The 17,038-nt window shown below is 42.3% G+C and overlaps 2 protein-coding genes across 3 annotated transcripts in view; one reads left to right on the top strand and one right to left on the bottom strand.

Annotated features, from left to right (window-relative positions):
• Positions 1-1,587: 1,587 nt before the first annotated feature.
• Positions 1,588-4,455, bottom strand: gjd2b (gap junction protein delta 2b). Its single transcript, XM_026341739.1, has 2 exons — positions 4,385-4,455; positions 1,588-2,428 (listed from the first exon to the last, which is right to left on the bottom strand). The coding sequence occupies exons 1-2, from the start codon at positions 4,453-4,455 to the stop codon at positions 1,588-1,590; spliced, it is 912 nt and encodes a 303-aa protein (XP_026197524.1).
• Positions 4,456-11,724: 7,269 nt separating this feature from the next.
• Positions 11,725-17,038, top strand: part of enah (ENAH actin regulator) — a 101,475-nt gene continuing 96,161 nt past the window's right edge. Inside the window, exons 1-2 of one of the 2 annotated variants that reach the window (XM_026341262.1) lie at positions 11,725-11,822; positions 11,913-12,069. In XM_026341262.1, coding sequence (XP_026197047.1) covers positions 12,065-12,069 — 5 coding nt within the window. In that variant the 5' untranslated portion in view covers positions 11,725-11,822; positions 11,913-12,064. The remainder of the gene's footprint in view (positions 11,823-11,912; positions 12,070-17,038) is intronic. The other variant, XM_026341263.1, reaches the window with a different exon arrangement.

Genomic DNA, 17,038 nt, shown 5'->3' on the forward strand with positions numbered 1-17,038 from the left:
TCTTACTGCCTTTTTGGTCTGAGACTGATGGCTTAGGATTGGTCTCTAAGTTCAAAGAGCTTCAAGAGTTCAGAGGGCTATTCCAGCAATTGTAAGCATCAATGTTAGTTTATCCATCACGAGCAATTCTACCCAGCTGGTAAAAACAGCTGCATAATGCCTTCTTTTCCCTGACACATGGAGTTTGTCCATTCGCATCAGAAAGCCTGTGTTACCGAAGTGGAGAGTGCAGTTTGAAAGACATGTCATAAAATGTCAAACAGGGGCTGGAGATTACTGTAACTGTGTTCACATTAACATCTAAGCTGTGAGTGTGACTCTGGGAAATTGGAACTTTTGGTAACACTTTTACAGGTCTAGTGTTTTCCAGTTAATGTCCTGTTTCCTCACGTCTACGTCTCACGTTCTAAAAATTGGATGTTAATTACCAGGATTTTTCAATAAAGACTTAGGCACTTTCTTGAATTGCACATACAGTATGTACCTCTAGTTTTCAGATGATTGGAAACTAATGAATATTGTGTTTCAAACTGAATGGTAGTGGTAAGATCACCACCTTCCATGTTGGAGGCTAGGGTTTTGAATCCCAGCTGTGGCCTACCTCCAGTAGGTAGGAGACCTGCTTACCCTTGTAAGTTGCTTTGGACAAAAGCATCTGTTAAATGACTAAATGTAAAATGATCTGGAAAATACAGGACCTGTAAGTAAAGTGTTAACACATTGTTGTCAAAGTTTCAAAATGTTCCACTTGGTGCTTGATAGTCCAGAAATGCCTGAAAAGGCAAACAAATTAAAATCCCTTATGCCATTTAAGGTGACTTGTATAAACATTGTTTTAAACTCTCAAACAAGCAACTCAGTAACAATTCAGCCATCTTGATGCATCTGATTTATCTCTATGCTCATATTCATAGACAAGGAAATCTCTCCCACCGCTACCATCCATCCCATACGGTGTAAAGATGGCATAAAGAAAGACACTATCAAGGTGCATTGTGGAAGTAGGATCCGGTGGTTTGGTGCCAGATTAATATTATGGCTCCATACACTAATAATTAGGGTGCTGTAAAGGAGTTGACTGTCCTGCACTGAGCCTGGACCTCATTCCCATCCAACACCTTTGGGAAGACGGTGACTCCTGCTGTATCACCAATCTAGAGGCCGTCAGGCAGCAGATTGATGTTCAATAGTTCAACTGTCACGTATGGCTGGCCCACATACATTTGGCCACATAGTATATCAGTTTATGCTTTTAAGAAGCACTTCATGAAGATAATACTCATTGTCTTTCATCCATTACCTGACAAGCAAATGTGTTGTCCATTTGTCTGGCTCCTTAAAAGACAAATCAAATGGATGCCCATTGAGATGAATGCTCCATCTAAAATCTCCAGGCATAATGGATCAGGTAGAAACATCAGTCTGATATCTTGGAAAACATTCTTCAGATGGCGACATTGGCCCCACCTCAGCTGTATTTTATTTTAAGACTAAATACTATTAAACGTTATGTTGAATATTTTCATTCTTGATAACTAGTTTCTACCCAGCTGTCCTGCAGCCTCCTCCTGTATGTGCTCCAGGAAGCTACACGTATGCAGAGTCACTGGACTGGGTGCGCCCAAAGTTTGGCATGCTCATCCTGGGCATGTCTTTGTTCCGGATTTCATAAATGGACTTCCTCCTGGCCTGCACGCCTCTCACGGCTGTTTTGATCTTCCTCCAGCCGAGATGGTTGAGCTCGGCCAAGTTCAGCACTACGCATATGCCACTGACGGCAAACATGAAGACCAGAAACACGGTCTTCTCTGTGGGCCTGGAAACGTAGCACTCGACATCTTTTATGCAAGGGTACCTATCGCATTCATACACGGCAGGGACATTGAATCCATACAGGAAGTACTGGCCCACTAGAAACCCGATTTCAAGTGCATTTCTGAACACCACCTGGATGATGTAAAAGCGGGAGATGCCTTCCTGCCTTCTCATCTTTGACTTAGTTCGCACGACTGAGTGAGGGATATCCTTGACCTCCAAGCAGTCGGGCTCTGCCTCCTTGTTGGAGTTTTCGTTGTTCTGCAGCACCCCGTTCACGATGGTGTTCTTGATCTTCTTGCTGTCGTCCCTCTTCGTCGAGTCCTGCTCTTTGTCCAAGGAGAGGTACACCGTGGAGTAGCGCCGCTCCCTCTGCTTGGCGGACTGGTGGACAGAGTAGGTGATGAAGCAGAGGCTGGGGCAGCACACCATGATGATCTGGAACACCCAGTACCTGATGTGGGAGATAGGGAAGGCCTTGTCGTAGCAGGCCTGGTTGCAGCCTGGCTGCAAGGTGTTACACACGAACATGGACTGCTCGTCGTTGTACACAGTCTCTCCAACTATTGCCACGATTAGAATCCGAAAGATCACCACCACAGTCAGCAGAATCCTGAGGGAAAATCAGCAACAACAAGAAATTTATGTTTTGTTTTGTTTTTTTTGCATAGGCCTCAAAATGACAAATCCATAATAAAACACACAGAATGTGGGCCTTCTCGGAAAGTAGCTTTGTGTTCAAGAGTGCAAACCTCAGATAAAGGATAAGTGTAAGGATTCAGTGTTTGTATTGTTGTAACTGCAGGCAGCGGTGCCTATAATACATGGAGCTGTCCATCACAGTGGACTACTATGTTGCTCTTGTAAGTGCAGCCTGTTCAAAATAAGCAGCACTTACTGGGCTGCATTACCATACAGGAATATGGAAGAGACACTGATGTTCAGGTACATCTTATTTTTCCACTTAACACCATGTATCATTAATGTGGGCGTTATGTCAGTTTACAGTAAAAAAGAAAAGTTAACTATTTTCAATTTCCAATTTCCAATCATTTGTATAAACGTTAATAAAATGTGATCTGATCTCCAGCAAACGAAGATCACAAATATAAACAAACAACATTTCTAAGCTGATAAAATACATTATACATACATACAAACAAAACATTAAAGATTTTTCACGAGAGAAAAGTGAAAGTGTTTTAATAAGTGGTTGAATCACCTCTGGCAGCAACAACCTCAAGCCAGTTCTTTCTGTGACTAATTAAACCTGCACAATGTTTGAGATGAAAAGAGAAACGTTGTGTCTTCTCTCTTGTAGTCTCCTCTCTCTCCTCTCTGTCTCCCTCTCTCTGTATTTTTCTGTAGGTATCCTCGGCCTGGAGCTGTATATCTCCAGAATCCAGTTACTAGTCCTACCAACCGTTTTCGGTCTTGCTTGTTGTTGTTTTTTGTTGCCTGCTGTTCTTTTCTCTCTTCTCTTTCCACTCACCCAACCGGTCGAGGCAGATGTCCACTATTTGGCGTTATACAAATACAACTGAATTGAACTGAACTGAATTGAACATTTGGACCATCCTTCCTCAACAAATATATTGTTGGGATGTCTCGTGTGAGCTGTTCTCTTAAGGTCATAACACAGCAACTCTATTGGGTTGAGTCCTGGGCTCTGACTGGCCACTCTTCAAGGGGGCTTTTGTGTCTCTTAAGCCATTCGGTAGTACATGTTCATCCTTAAACATCAGAGTACATTGACTACAGAAGCCCTTGTTAGAGGTTACTGCTTGTTGCAAGTTGTAGACATTACTTCACCATCAATCTAAATGTGTAATGGGTGTGTTCAATAAAGAAATGTCAGGACTGCGGTTTATCAGCTTATTTGTGATATATCAGATCACATTTCATGACCAATCTATGCAGAAAACCAGGAAACTGTAAAGTGTGCCATTACATTATATTTCCACAGTATGGTTTTGTGCCCATTTTATGTACTGCATGTATCATATACATGTTTTCCACATGACGCATGAACATGCAGGATTTGAAAATGTATGAATTCATAAACTACATCAATCAGAAATATGTTTGGGTTGCCAGGTTGTGAAGAATTCCTTTGTCAGTTTATCAGGTTTGAGCAGATTGAATTATTTTCCCACAACATTGCAATTGTCATTAAAGACATATAGCTGCCCTGTGATGCACTAATTATGAACTACTTACAGCCCGTTTTTTAGAAGAGAGGGCTGCCGGTGTTTCCACAGCAGGGTATGGCAGGGTGTTGACCAGGGTGTGGGCAGCTCTCAGCGTGACTCCGCTCTGTGTGGGAGCTGTCTGGTGCTGAAATAACAGCCCTGCCAGCTCCTAACCCTGCACCTCTCCTGTGGTACTCCCTCAGAAGGTTAATACACATGTCTACTTGCCTTCAACATTATCTTCAAGGATGAAAACATGTTATTCTAAAGACTGTATGACCTGTTTGTAAGACAGCCACACAACTGTGCACTCTTCACCTTTTCCACAAGAGAACACACAGCATGTTTCTTCATTCCTCTGTCCTGTGAACTCTTACCTGCCGATCATAGTAGAGTGCTGCTGAACAGCCGCCTCCAAGAGACGCTCCAGTATGGTCCACTCCCCCATGGTTGTTCATTCGGAGGAAACAGGCGCAAATTGTGCACAAATAAAACCCCAGGATCTTATTTCCCTTTGATGTGCCAGAGAGCTCCAACAGTATCCAGTGAATGCATGGATGTGTGTGAGTGCGTGCCCCGTTGTGCAGCTCTGTTGGCAGCCTGAGCCTTCTCGTCCTCCCCGCTCTCTCCAGGTGCGCATTAGTGTAGAGCTCTCCTGCTCCCGTGAGTGTGCGCCCGTGTCGGCCCGTGTGCGACTGAGCGCGGTGTGGAGCACAATGTGCCCGTCAGCGCTAATCCCGCTATAAGTAGAGTCCTTTGCGTCACACGCGCATCGGCCGGTGCTGGTTGGAGAAGCCAGGGGCGCGCGTCCGTCCAGAGAAGCATATCCATCCATCCATCCATCCATCCATCCACCCGCAACTAACCTCGGGTGGAGAGGACAGTGATGCTGCAGGAAGCGACACTTCTAACAAGTGATGTTAACGCACATTAGCGCGCACTGATGGCACCACAGGTCCACTGCTACTGTGTCTGAACATTTAGACTACACACCTGCTGTAGGCCAGATTCATCCAGTATGTTTTGTGCCACTGGTCGTGACGAGCTGCTGAATCTGTGTGTGTCAGTTTCATGTGGTTTAGTATGTGAGGGTTTGAATGAGTTTGGGCTCTGAAGCTTTTGTGCTGAAGTGTGGGTTCTTCTACACTATTCCACACTTCATCACACAGTAGATGTGAACCTCAACTCTATAGTTAAATACTTTTTCATTAGTTTCCAGACAGAAGAGGGGACCTGGCTTACGGAAAGGGTTTTGTAACCTAGTCTGCACTTTAGAGCAGCTGTTTAAGAAATGCAGGAATCCAGTGGAATCAACTCGCTTTTCATGTCAGCATAATATAAATATCTACAGGAAGATCTTTTGTCTGTTTTTATCTTTATTTTCAGACCACTGTACTCTCTTAAAACCCTTCATGGACTCTTTTTTTCCCCAAATTTGAAGAACATAAAACCAAAGAGTGCAGAAACTGTAGCTCTAAATTCTACGATTTGATTCGTTTAATATCCAAAGTTACCTGAACTTGTTTTCTCAGTTAACTGAGTCAACTGTACATTAGGAAAACTTAGGGAATGATGTTAAACTAACAACTCAATCGAACTCAATCTCAAGGTCATTTAACTTGTTCAATTAAATGTTCAGTGAGTAGTTACTCTTCAGCTTTAACTGATCCTCTTGTGTCAAGATACAACTTGTATATTATATGTATCTCATAACTTAAGCACAATCCTCATCACTGGTCATAGTCAGCTAGAGCTCCTCAAATCTGACTATACAACAATGATAAGAGTGAAGTTATTTCCTTGTTAAACAACTACAGTACACTCTGTAATTTGTAGTAGAGGATTTGAGAGAAAATGAATGGTACACAGAGAATAAAGTTGAACTGAACATCGCACATGGTATCACAACACTGGTGTTGGTGGAGACACGTCAGTGAGGTAGAAGGTATTAAGTGTAATAAAGTGAAGTGGACTTCAGCCGTTTGTTCCTGGCTATGTAGTGGGCAGAGGTGTATTGGATAAACTTGGTTCCAGATAGTAATCTCTTTAACTGCCTCACTTCGTTTCCATATATAGACCAACTTAAGAGGACAACCCGTAGTACTGGTCTGTCAACAGCAATCCCATTAACACACTACTCACAGAAAACAGTTGAGGAAGGTCATTTACCAATCAAATCAAATTAAATATGTACACAGAATTATTGCAGCTAATAGAAGTGCAATGACCACCTGTTATCATCTAGATTACAGGGTTAGGGGTTAGCCTTCCAGCTCACTGAACCTCACCTACAAACTGACCCCTTTTTGTTCTCAGGTGTGAATCCCTATAGCATGTAAACATCAAAGATCCCACTCATAGATCAAATAGAAACCAGATTAAGAGTGTCTCTAGCCGGGCTCTTGTTTGGCTATTTTCATTCTCCCTCTGAGGGGTCAGTCTCAGTAAATCTATCAGATCACTTATACTAGTGTAATCCACGTTTTCCAATACATACATTTACTTTAAACTTTATGAAAACTAATCCATCTGTCCATGGATGTAGTACACATCTAAATGAATGGCATTTGCGCCCCTTATTGTAAAATATCTCTCGCATTCTAACTCCCAGGTGACATCATCTGGAGGTTTTCAGAGCAATGTTGTAAACCAAAGATGGATGAAGGAAGGATAGTAAATCGTGCATAGCATGTCTTATAAAGAATGTGATGAACACCGATCAGCCATAACATTCATAACAGACAGTGGTTTTAATGAATGATTTTATGTTTTATTGTAATTCACCACATAAATAGTTGACCATGTATTGTTGTGGTTGACAGTAGTTTATAGTAGTTTTAAGTTGTATTATCTGGCATTTTGTAGTAATTCGTACTTGTATGGAGTTCTGTATTACAGGTGAGAATGAGCAGTTCACCATTAAGGCACAGACTGACAAACTCTCCTCCATGTGATCCTTTCCATTAACTAACGGTGATGCCAACTGTGGGGTCACACTGCTCTCTAGTGGGTAGACAACGTAGTAACAACAATGCTATGGTACAAGCTTTACAACATATTTACAATGAACAGTCAAAGCACTGACGCCACCTGGTGAGGTTAATGTTGTGCTCCAGAGCAGTTCAGAAGTTTAAGAAATGTGTTTCAGCCCTGGCAGGAGCTCTTACAATAGCAGAGAAGTTACATTTTTACATGACCACTAATAACCTACAGAACAGTTTTTTTAAATCGAGGTCTTATGGGTTTTATTTTCACTAAAATAGTTTCTGTTCCACAAATAAAATCTATGTCCAGCTAGTTCAGGTCCAGATTTTGACCCGGTCACTACAAAACATCACTTTTATTCCTTTTAATCTATTCATCAGTCGACTTACTCTCACGTCTGGGATCTCGCTGAATAACACGTTGTGCTTGAGCTTCAACACAGACTGATGGTCCGACGCTCTACTACAGGATTCTCTGGTAGAGAACAGAAGTCATGTTTCCCTCAATTATGTCAAGTTGCCCTGGCCCTGAATCAGCTCAGCATCCCCACAACATCACACTGCTCAGATGAGCCTTGATGTTTAAATAGTGTTTTTGACCTCACCCCTGTCCCACAGATGCCATTTCAGATGGCAGAGTTTACTGAGATGGGAGTTCTGTGTTCCTTGGGTCTTTTGTGTCTTCCTAGATAAGTTGTTGTGATTTTTGGACTAATTTTAAAAAGGTATTCACTTCTAGGAAGTAATTTATTCTTGTCCCAAATATAAAGTGAACGTGTGGTGTACAGTTGTAGTCTGCAGCTTATTCCAGTAGCAATATCACAATGTGAAAATTACATTACTTAAAAATTGTACTGTAATCATTTTATTAAGTAAAAAGAGTCAGTAATCCAGCTACAGTATATTAATATGTGAGCACTGAGTGTTATATTGTCTGTCCACTAGATAGCAGACAAGGGTCAGAGGTGTTCGACTATGGCTATTAGATGAATTGAAAAGACTAAATGAGAGCTGTGGCTCAGCACTGAGCATGTGTCAGGCCGTTCATGTTAACATTTGGCTGGTGCTCTTTTTCACTTTACAGTGAGCGCACCCGGCAAGTATGAGTGAATGACGTTCACTAGCTCGATATGTCACAACAACAGAGGTGGAGAGGAGTGGGCAGTGTGCTGATGGCTCATTCATCATCAGGTGAGTCACTAGCAGCTTAGATTTTAGAATGAAATCCATGGAAATCTGTGACACACTGGTGACCTGTTGTAGTTACGACAGTCAAAGATTCAATTCATCATACAAGCAAATGATCCAGACATGCACACATGAGTGTTTAAAAGGAAATGCAAGATTCAATTCAAGTCAAAAAATAAAAATAAAAACGTAGCTGCTGTGGTACTGTGACAAACATGCACAACGACATTCACTCAAAGGGACTAATTCACCCCCCTGCCCCCGGCCACCCTGTCAAAACCTCACGCCACCCCTTTGTCACCCCATTTGCATTTTTCTACACCCACCACTGCAAGGATCTCTAACAGTGGTAACAGTTAGTTAACACTTTCCAAAACCACAAAGGCATGTAAACAAAGAGCACAGCAAACTGACCATTTTATTCACAAATCAAATACACATACATGCTGTACACATGGTATGCAGTATATGAACAAATACTCACTGTTACTTATGAACTATTACTCTAAACTGCCATTAGTAATACCAATACTCCTGGAAAGTGATGTTTACACATAGGCATCAAATCTACAATATGCAGCAGAGAGAATTCTACTGTGCTATGTTCTGCAATGCTTCCTTAGGGTATTAATCTTGTGAAATTACAGTAAATAGGAAGCTACAAAACTTAACCAGTCAAGCATACAGTGCCTATAAGAAGTATACACAGGATATTTCATCCTTTTATCATAAATATCAATCATGTTCAATAAAAGTTGGCAACTTTGACAAAAAAACGTACCTCATTAATGTCAAAATAAAAACAGGTTTCTACAAAGTAATGTCAATTAAATACATATATGTAAGGTGGAATCAGTGTTTGCGTTAATATTCACCCCCTTTAAAATGACTGACGTAATCCAACAGAGGTCCAGATATTTGCTGTTTGTAGTCCCACAATTAGTGAAATGGGGATCACCTGAGTGCAGTGAATGTGTTTCGAGTGATTGCAGTATAAAGAAACTTGTGTCTGGAAGGTCCAGTCACTGGTTAATCAGTATTCCTGGTTAACAATTATATCATGAAGACAAAATAACACTCCCAGCAACTCAGAGAACAGGCCTTTGAAAAGCATAAGTCAGGGATGGATACTAAAAATTCTCCAAGGCACTGAACATCCCCCAGTGAAATCCTTAATCAAGAAATGATAGGAATATGGCACATCTCTAAATCTGCCTAGAACAGACACACAAACTGATTGAGCGTGCTAGAAGGAGACTAGTGAGAGAGGCCACTAACACACTGATGACTACTCTGAGAGAGTTACAAGCTTCAGCAACTGAGATAGAGACTGTACATACAACAACTGTTGAAAGCTGAAAACTCATGTTAAATCAGGACTTGAGTTTGCCAATAGGCATGTGAAAAACTCTATGGTCAAGTGAAAGAGGGTTCTTTGGTCTGATGAGACCAAAATGTCATCAGACAAGACGCTATATTTTGCGCACACCAAACACTGCACATCACCACAAACACACCCTCCCCACTGTGAAACAGTGGTGGCAGCATCATGATGTGGGGATGCTTCTGGGCAGCCGGCCCTGGAAGGCTTGTTAAAGTAGAGGGTAAGATGAATAAGGCAAAATATAGGACAACCCATGAGGACAATCTTATTTAGTCTGCAAGACAACTACAGCTTGGGAGAAGATTTGTTTTCCCGGAAGACAATGACCAGAAGCATACAGTAAAAGCTACACAGAAATGGTTTACCGGCAACAAGGTGAATGTTCTGGAGTGGCCAAGTCAAAGCCCAGACCTCAATCCAATAGAGAATTTGTGTACAGACTTGAAAAGGTCCTTTCACACCCGATCCCCACACAACCTGACAGAGCTTGAGCAGTTTTGCAAAGAAGAATGGCATAAACTCCAGATGTGCAAGCCTAATTGAGACCTATAGACACAGACTCCATGCTGTAATTGCAGCCAAAGGTGCATCTGCTAAATACTGACCTGAAGGGGGTGAATATTAACGCAAACACTGATTTCACCTTATATATTTTTATTTAATTGACATTACTTTGTAGAAAACTGTTTTAACTTTGACGTTAGGTATTTTTCTGAAATTTTTATTGACCATGAATGATTTAAAATGTCAATAAAAGGGTGAATACTTTTTATAGGCACTGTAAAAAATTGGTCTTCTCAGATTGGTTAGAAGGATGAGCCTCTCTCAAAAACGTTTAGAAGCAAATATTTCTGCACTGCTGGCAGATTATTCAAAAGGCCTTGCTTACAGAACAATTTGACAGCACCTCTCCTCACAAAAATCAGTTTTACAAACTTACTTAGTTACTGCAGCTTTAATATTTCATTTTAAATATATTGATTGATACATCCAAAACAGCCCAAAACACCTGCAGCACGAAAGCAAAAATGCCTAAATGTCTAAAACTGCTGTCATCATTCTGGTAAAATTAGTTCACCCTTCCCACAGACGCAAACCTTTTCATCAGAGTGTAGCAGCATTATATAAAGGGAGAAGAACTCATAATATGACCTTTGTCCCTACCATTTCATTAAAAACAATCCTTTCATATCTTTTAAAACAGCGCGACGCCAGCAGGGGTGGCTGGGCGTCCTTTGAACATGACAGCAGATCTCCACAGCAGCTTAACGGTTCAGTCATGCTATTATTTACTGTGCAAATGCGCTTTGGCTGGTTTTCGCCGATTTGTGCCTTTCATGTCAATCTGTGGTTTTTGCATTGCACTGAGAGGGAGTTAATACAACCGAGGGATGGAGAACAGTACTCTCCTGAGCTAAAAAAAGAAACAGTGTTTTTTGGATGTAAACAGTTTGACTTGGCTTGAGCTCAGCTAAGCCTCTTGTGAACTCTCTGTGGAAAAGTGGCCTCTAGTACTGGCTTTGCTACCTCCTGTGCCATTATGGTAATAGTATAATATTATACAGTATGATGACATCATGAAACACACACACACACACACACATGCAGGATGACACCTCATTTTACCCTCAACTACATCTTCACTCTCTCTCACACACACCACTAGATCACAGTGCTGAAGTCAGGAAGTTGTTGTTTTATTTATGTTTTTTATTTTTTTAAGCGAAGACAATGTATTGAATTTGTTTCATCTTTTGCAATATTTATATTTTATCCCAATGTCTACTTTGGTCCCAGCTCAACATCACAGATAGAAACACAACAAGAGAGCTAACTCAGTTGTCAGGGGCAACCTGTACGTGCTACGTCCCACAAGTTGCGTCAAATGCTGCTTTCCTTTAACTTGGGAGATCTCAAACTCCAGCACTTCAAAAACGCCATTGAATGTTCATAGGCTGTAACCAACCAAACTAGCTGTGAACTGCGGGGTACTGTAACTGACAGTGGTTCCCTAAATAAAATAAAAACTTACAGAAACGAGAAATTCAGCAGCATCTGAGAGCGAAGCTGGAAAGTAGGAGCCGAGAGCGGGGACGTGAAGGCAGCACGTGTTGCACGCAGCCGCCCGGTCTGTGTGTCTGAGCGCCGCATCACATTCACATCGCCTCAAGAGCGTCGGAGAAAAAAAAACCCCAGAGAAACGCCGCTTACTTCACAGCGACTCGTCTCCACCAGCGGAGCCGCGATGCTCTAGATCATGTAGGATTCAAATATTCATTTTTTTTTAAATTCCTACTTTATTTTTTTTTTCTTTTCTTTATTTTTTTTTGACGTACGTTTACCTTGTAGCCCGCAAACTGTGAAACCTCTTTAGGCGACGCCGCCGGAGTCCCATTCATCTGGTCGTCCTGTGAACCGAGCGGTGAACTTTGGGGAAAACTACACAACAAGTCGATACCCGAAGGAGTGTGCGATACATTTGGCCTGACAACACTTTGGCCATGAGGTAAGACGCTGTTTCGTGTGTCTTTAGTGTGAAGTAACATGAGCGGTGTGAGTGAGCGAGTGCTCGGTGGGCGACAGCAACGTGAAAGTCGGGAGTTGGGGCTGGAGCGCGGAGAGGACCGAGATGTTAGCTAAACACGCTGCTACACGGCGGCACCGGCTCAAAATGTGGGTTCCCACAGCGGCTGGTGCTGAGCAAACTGGACGTAGCGTCCGCCTGCAGTGCCACGTTTGCCCCCCACCCCATTATTTTTTTTTTATCATGTCGGATATTAGCCGCCCTGACACCGACGGCAGCCGCGTTCAAAAGCGGTTCGTGTGCTGCATTTACGAGCGTGCGCCGGTGCGGGAATGGCGCTCCTGCTGCTAACGGGGCTCTCCCACACTGCGTAACACGGATTAGGCTCCGGCGCTGCGGTGGGGTGGCATTTAGGATGATTTGATGTCACATTGTGATTGTGTCTCTATCTCTCTCTCACACTCACTCACACACACACACACACACACACACACACACACACACACACACACACACACACACACACACACACACACACACAGGCAGTGCGTCCGTCCGTCGGAGCTGCTCTTTCCCTCACAGCAGCCTGAACACTTCTGTCAGCTGGGAGCTGGCATGGAAAATGGTTGTCAAGTACCCACGAGTGTGTCCGCCTCTAAATAGTAGACATCCAGCTTGACACATGCTCACAGGCTTTATGATGCATGTCAGATGAGGTCTTTTGAGGTCACACCTTTTGAAACCCACACTGACAGTCCACCTAGCATCTAATGGGGAGGGAGGCTGCTCCCATTTGACTCCCATAAGTCTGCTGCTCAGTGTGAAGGGAAGTATGTGAGGCTGCTCTCCCAGGAACAACCACAGATCTCAGTGTACTTAAAGACAGAAGGGAAACATATTACTAGAGACCAGTTGGTTTATGTGTGTGTGGTCAGTAGTGGGGGGGAACCCACAGAAGATGCTGAATAACTTGTGTTGCTTCTTTTCCTTTCATACATTTCTTGTTTCATTCTTTGACAGCCTCCCACACGTTACAATCGAAGTGTCAAGGCCTTGTTTAGTTAAAAAAGGCGTGCATGAATGCAGGCAGAGTAACCACTTGAAACTTGTTTTTGTTACTTTAGAGAATTGCTGACACTGGGTTTTACTTGATTCAGTTTGACAAGGATAACGGCGTTTCCTCCAACACGGTGCTATGATCACATCACCCCATGCAAAGAAAGGTCAAAGAAAGCTTCTATGTTAGTGTTTGACCTTGATTCTTCTTTTTTTTTTTTTTTGTTTTTTTTGTATTTTGTAAAGCTTTTTTTTATGTAGCTCCTGATCTAACTGCAGTTTAAGTGTGTGAGACATGCAGTGTGGATCTGGCCTACCTCCTTTAAGAAAGCCCCTAATTGAATCCAGCTGTTGGAATCTCACTGTAGGCCAAACTGTGGTTAACAATAGCTTTGGTTGTTTCAAAAAACTGTTGTGTCCATGTCCCAAAGTGGGAACCGCAAACTTTTCATCTTTCTTGTTTTCCTTCTTCTTCCTCATACTTCTTCAGAACTCTCATTATTATGCTTTTATGGTATTTTGGAGCATTTCTCTCCTCAAACTGGAGCGTTACTGGAACTGAACTTAACTGAATGTTGCCAAAGTGTGTGTGTGTGTGTGTGTGTGTGTGTGTGTGTGTGTGTGTGTGTGTGTGTGTGTGTGTGTGTGTGTGTGTGTGTGTGTGTGTGTGTGTGTGTGTGTGTGTGTGTGTGTGTGTGTGTGTGAGAGAGTGGTGGACCCAGCTGCTTAGGTTTGACTTAAACAGGAGACAGTCACAAAGCCCCTGCACTCTGTGGTTGGTCCACTTGATGTCCAGTATACAGGAGGAAATCAGTGTTATCTGAGTGGGTCATGTCTTCACACAGTTGACCAGTAGTTACTACACATTGTTTAGCTGTGCGCGCAATAAAAATTTAGAGAAAATATCTATACCATTGAGTATTTTTAATTCTGTGGCGCAATTGCATGATGCTGTCTCCCACTGGCGAGGACAAACCGACATTGTGATGTTGAGCCAGCATCTTGATTTAAAATCCCCCAGATCCACACAGACAGCAGGGCTGATTACAGAGCCTAATTGATAGAAATGGGCACAGTCATTAGAGTGCCGACAGCCGTTTGCAATGCTGACTGATGATATAAAACTACTGTAATGCAGTGGCTCTCTGCTCTACCGCAGTTTTACCTTGATCCTTGAAGGCACACTGTCCTGGTTGTTTATACTTTCTCTGTCCTATGCACTGCACGATTACCTTAATCAGATGCTTTGAGGACCAAAGTTGGAAACCGCTGGCGTAAAGGACCTTGGCCATATGCCCCTCACAGACAATAAGAATTGTGCTTCTTCTGATTTGTGATTTGTGGCAGACACAGGTACATTTTGTGTTGAATTCCTGACAACTAAACAGATGTTTTTTTCACTATATATTGAAATAATGAAATGTAACCCTTGTATCACAATGTCATATTACCAGATTCTTGCTAAAAAAAAAGTTTTAATTATATTTAGTCTACATTTTTTGCTTTAAAAATGTAAATAATATAGAAGAAGCTTTTTTTCTATAGTAGCTAAGTAGCTATAGCTTCTATAACAATTCTACACACCCTTGTCTTCACCTGTTTTTGTCTGATTAGATCTCATAGTAGGAAACGTGGTCAGTGGGATACTTATGGGAAAGCTGTCAAACTGGGAAGGAAGGAAAGTATACTGTACCTAATGAAACTGCAGTGAATAATTATTTTCAGTAGTGATGCAATCAGATCTGATTGCTGGGTAGGTCAGCACGTAATACTGTTGTCAGCTTATCTCTGGCTGTTTGATAAGCAGCATAGTCAGGGTGACAGAGCTGCAAAGTGTCATGGCAACAACCCTTGACATTTGCTGAAAGGACTCGTGATGCCCAGGCACTGCGGGTTCACACCAGAGATTAATGACAGGAGCTGAGGCTGGACTACATGCAGCACTGGGAAAGCTGCTGGTGTGTAGAAAAACACCCCTGGTCAGTTTGAAGTGTAGCTACTCAATGTACTGTATGTTATCTCATTCAAATGAAATTTGAGTGAGGTCAGCCTGAGGCTACTTTGAAATGAGAATACAGTTGTTGTGTGCATTGACTTAAGATACAGTCACTGACTCAAGTCCAGAATCAAATAACTTGGATTTGATTATTACGTTACTTAAATACAGGTACACATGGACTGGCAGTAGCACATACTTCAATTAACTACATCGATTCACTTTGCAGTTTTCAGTTTGTGTTCAGAAAGCTTGCTAATACATGTACAATGTCTGTGTTGACATTCTCCTGTTATCAGAGAGCTGTTAGCTAGCTAGGTACCTGGAAGTGATGGACTGAAAAAAGTAGGATCAACACAATTTGACTACCATTGCTTCTCATAGCCACAGACAATATCACTTCAACAAACCAAACTGAACTCGGATCAGTGCTTTGTGCAAAGTCTTTTCTTAGTCTATGTCATTAATGTGATCTGTAGATCTGCTATAAGATGGCCAGTGTCAGCTGACCAGTCCCGTACTGCAGCGGGTCCACATAGACTGTAAGAGTACTTGCTTTGTCCCTGTCCTATTGTGGAACTAAATGTGTCTTTTAAAGGACTGTTTTGAATTGGAGCTCCAACTCTGGAGTATAGATTTATTCGCACATTTCAGTCTGAACCCGACCTGAGTCTGACAGTGTGGTAGCTGAACCTGACCCAAACCCAACAAGCATATAGCATTTCATGTCCTAACCCGACCTGAGCCCAATTAAGTTGAGTTGATGTGGTGCTTTTCTATTGTGGTCTATGTGCATCCCTCGTGTTAGACTCTGATGAAGAGGAACATGCAAAACATCCGTCTTCATTGACCATTCAACATAGCAGACAGTTCAGTGCTCGAGCTGTGTGTATGTTTGGGGTGGACATAGTTTGAACTGCTATTACTCCTATTTAGCTTAAAGTTTAAGCCTGCCTGAACCTCACCTGAACCCTCGGGTATGTGGATCCACTCTCTACAATAGAGCTATATTTGGTCTTTTTTTTCCTTCCTTCCGCATTTTTCATAAAATCTGAGGATAATCTCTGTAAAGCCATAAGGCAGCGTCCAAACTGACAAAACAAAAATTATATTTGATGCCAGTGACATTTTTATGAAGTTTTTCAATGGGTTGTTAAGTTTATAAATCTCTGCAAATGCCTTTGTCTGTATCTGTCTGTATAAGTGCAGGGACTGATCCAAGATTCCCTTCAGATCTCTGGTTAATCCGTGCAGAGCCATTGATGTGACTTTATATTATTCCTATGACCGAGATATGACTGCAGTCTTGAATAATTCATATAAAATGCCAGAAAGAAATCATTAAAACTGACTATTCAGCTGGAAGACTCTTAGTCGACCTGAACGACCCTCGAATCAATCTCTCTCTCTCCTCTAATCAAATTGTGCCTGTTTTTCTCCTACTCTCAAAGTATGTGAAGGTGGATTGAGCTATAAAATATTATTTGCAAGCAGAATACAACAGGAGACTAAAGTTTCCTTTGAAGTTTTTAGGGATGTTTTGATCGTGGCTGGCTCCCTGCCACCATCTGCTCCTCGCACTCCTCATCTCCCTAACTCCTTCACTCCGCCCTCTGCAGCCTCTATCTGCCAGTCCGTCCTTAATCTCACTCTCCTTCCCCCTTCCAGCTGCACCAGAAAGGGGCTGCTTTGCAGGCCTCTCCTGGCTAGGATTTCTCTTTTTAATGATTTCGATTTATTCCCACACGAGTTTCATCCCTCACATCTTATGTTTCAGCCTTCTGCTGACCGAGTGCTTACTGAGGCAAAGTAATCATAGCTCGTGTGCTTGTGAAGCAGACACAGGCCCAGCCCTCCCAGGAGAGTCATTACAGTGACTAACATGACTTTGAGCTCCAA

The sequence above is a fragment of the Anabas testudineus genome, chromosome 24 (assembly GCF_900324465.2).
Source record: "Anabas testudineus chromosome 24, fAnaTes1.2, whole genome shotgun sequence".
In the NCBI taxonomy this organism is placed as follows: Eukaryota; Metazoa; Chordata; class Actinopteri; order Anabantiformes; family Anabantidae; genus Anabas; species Anabas testudineus.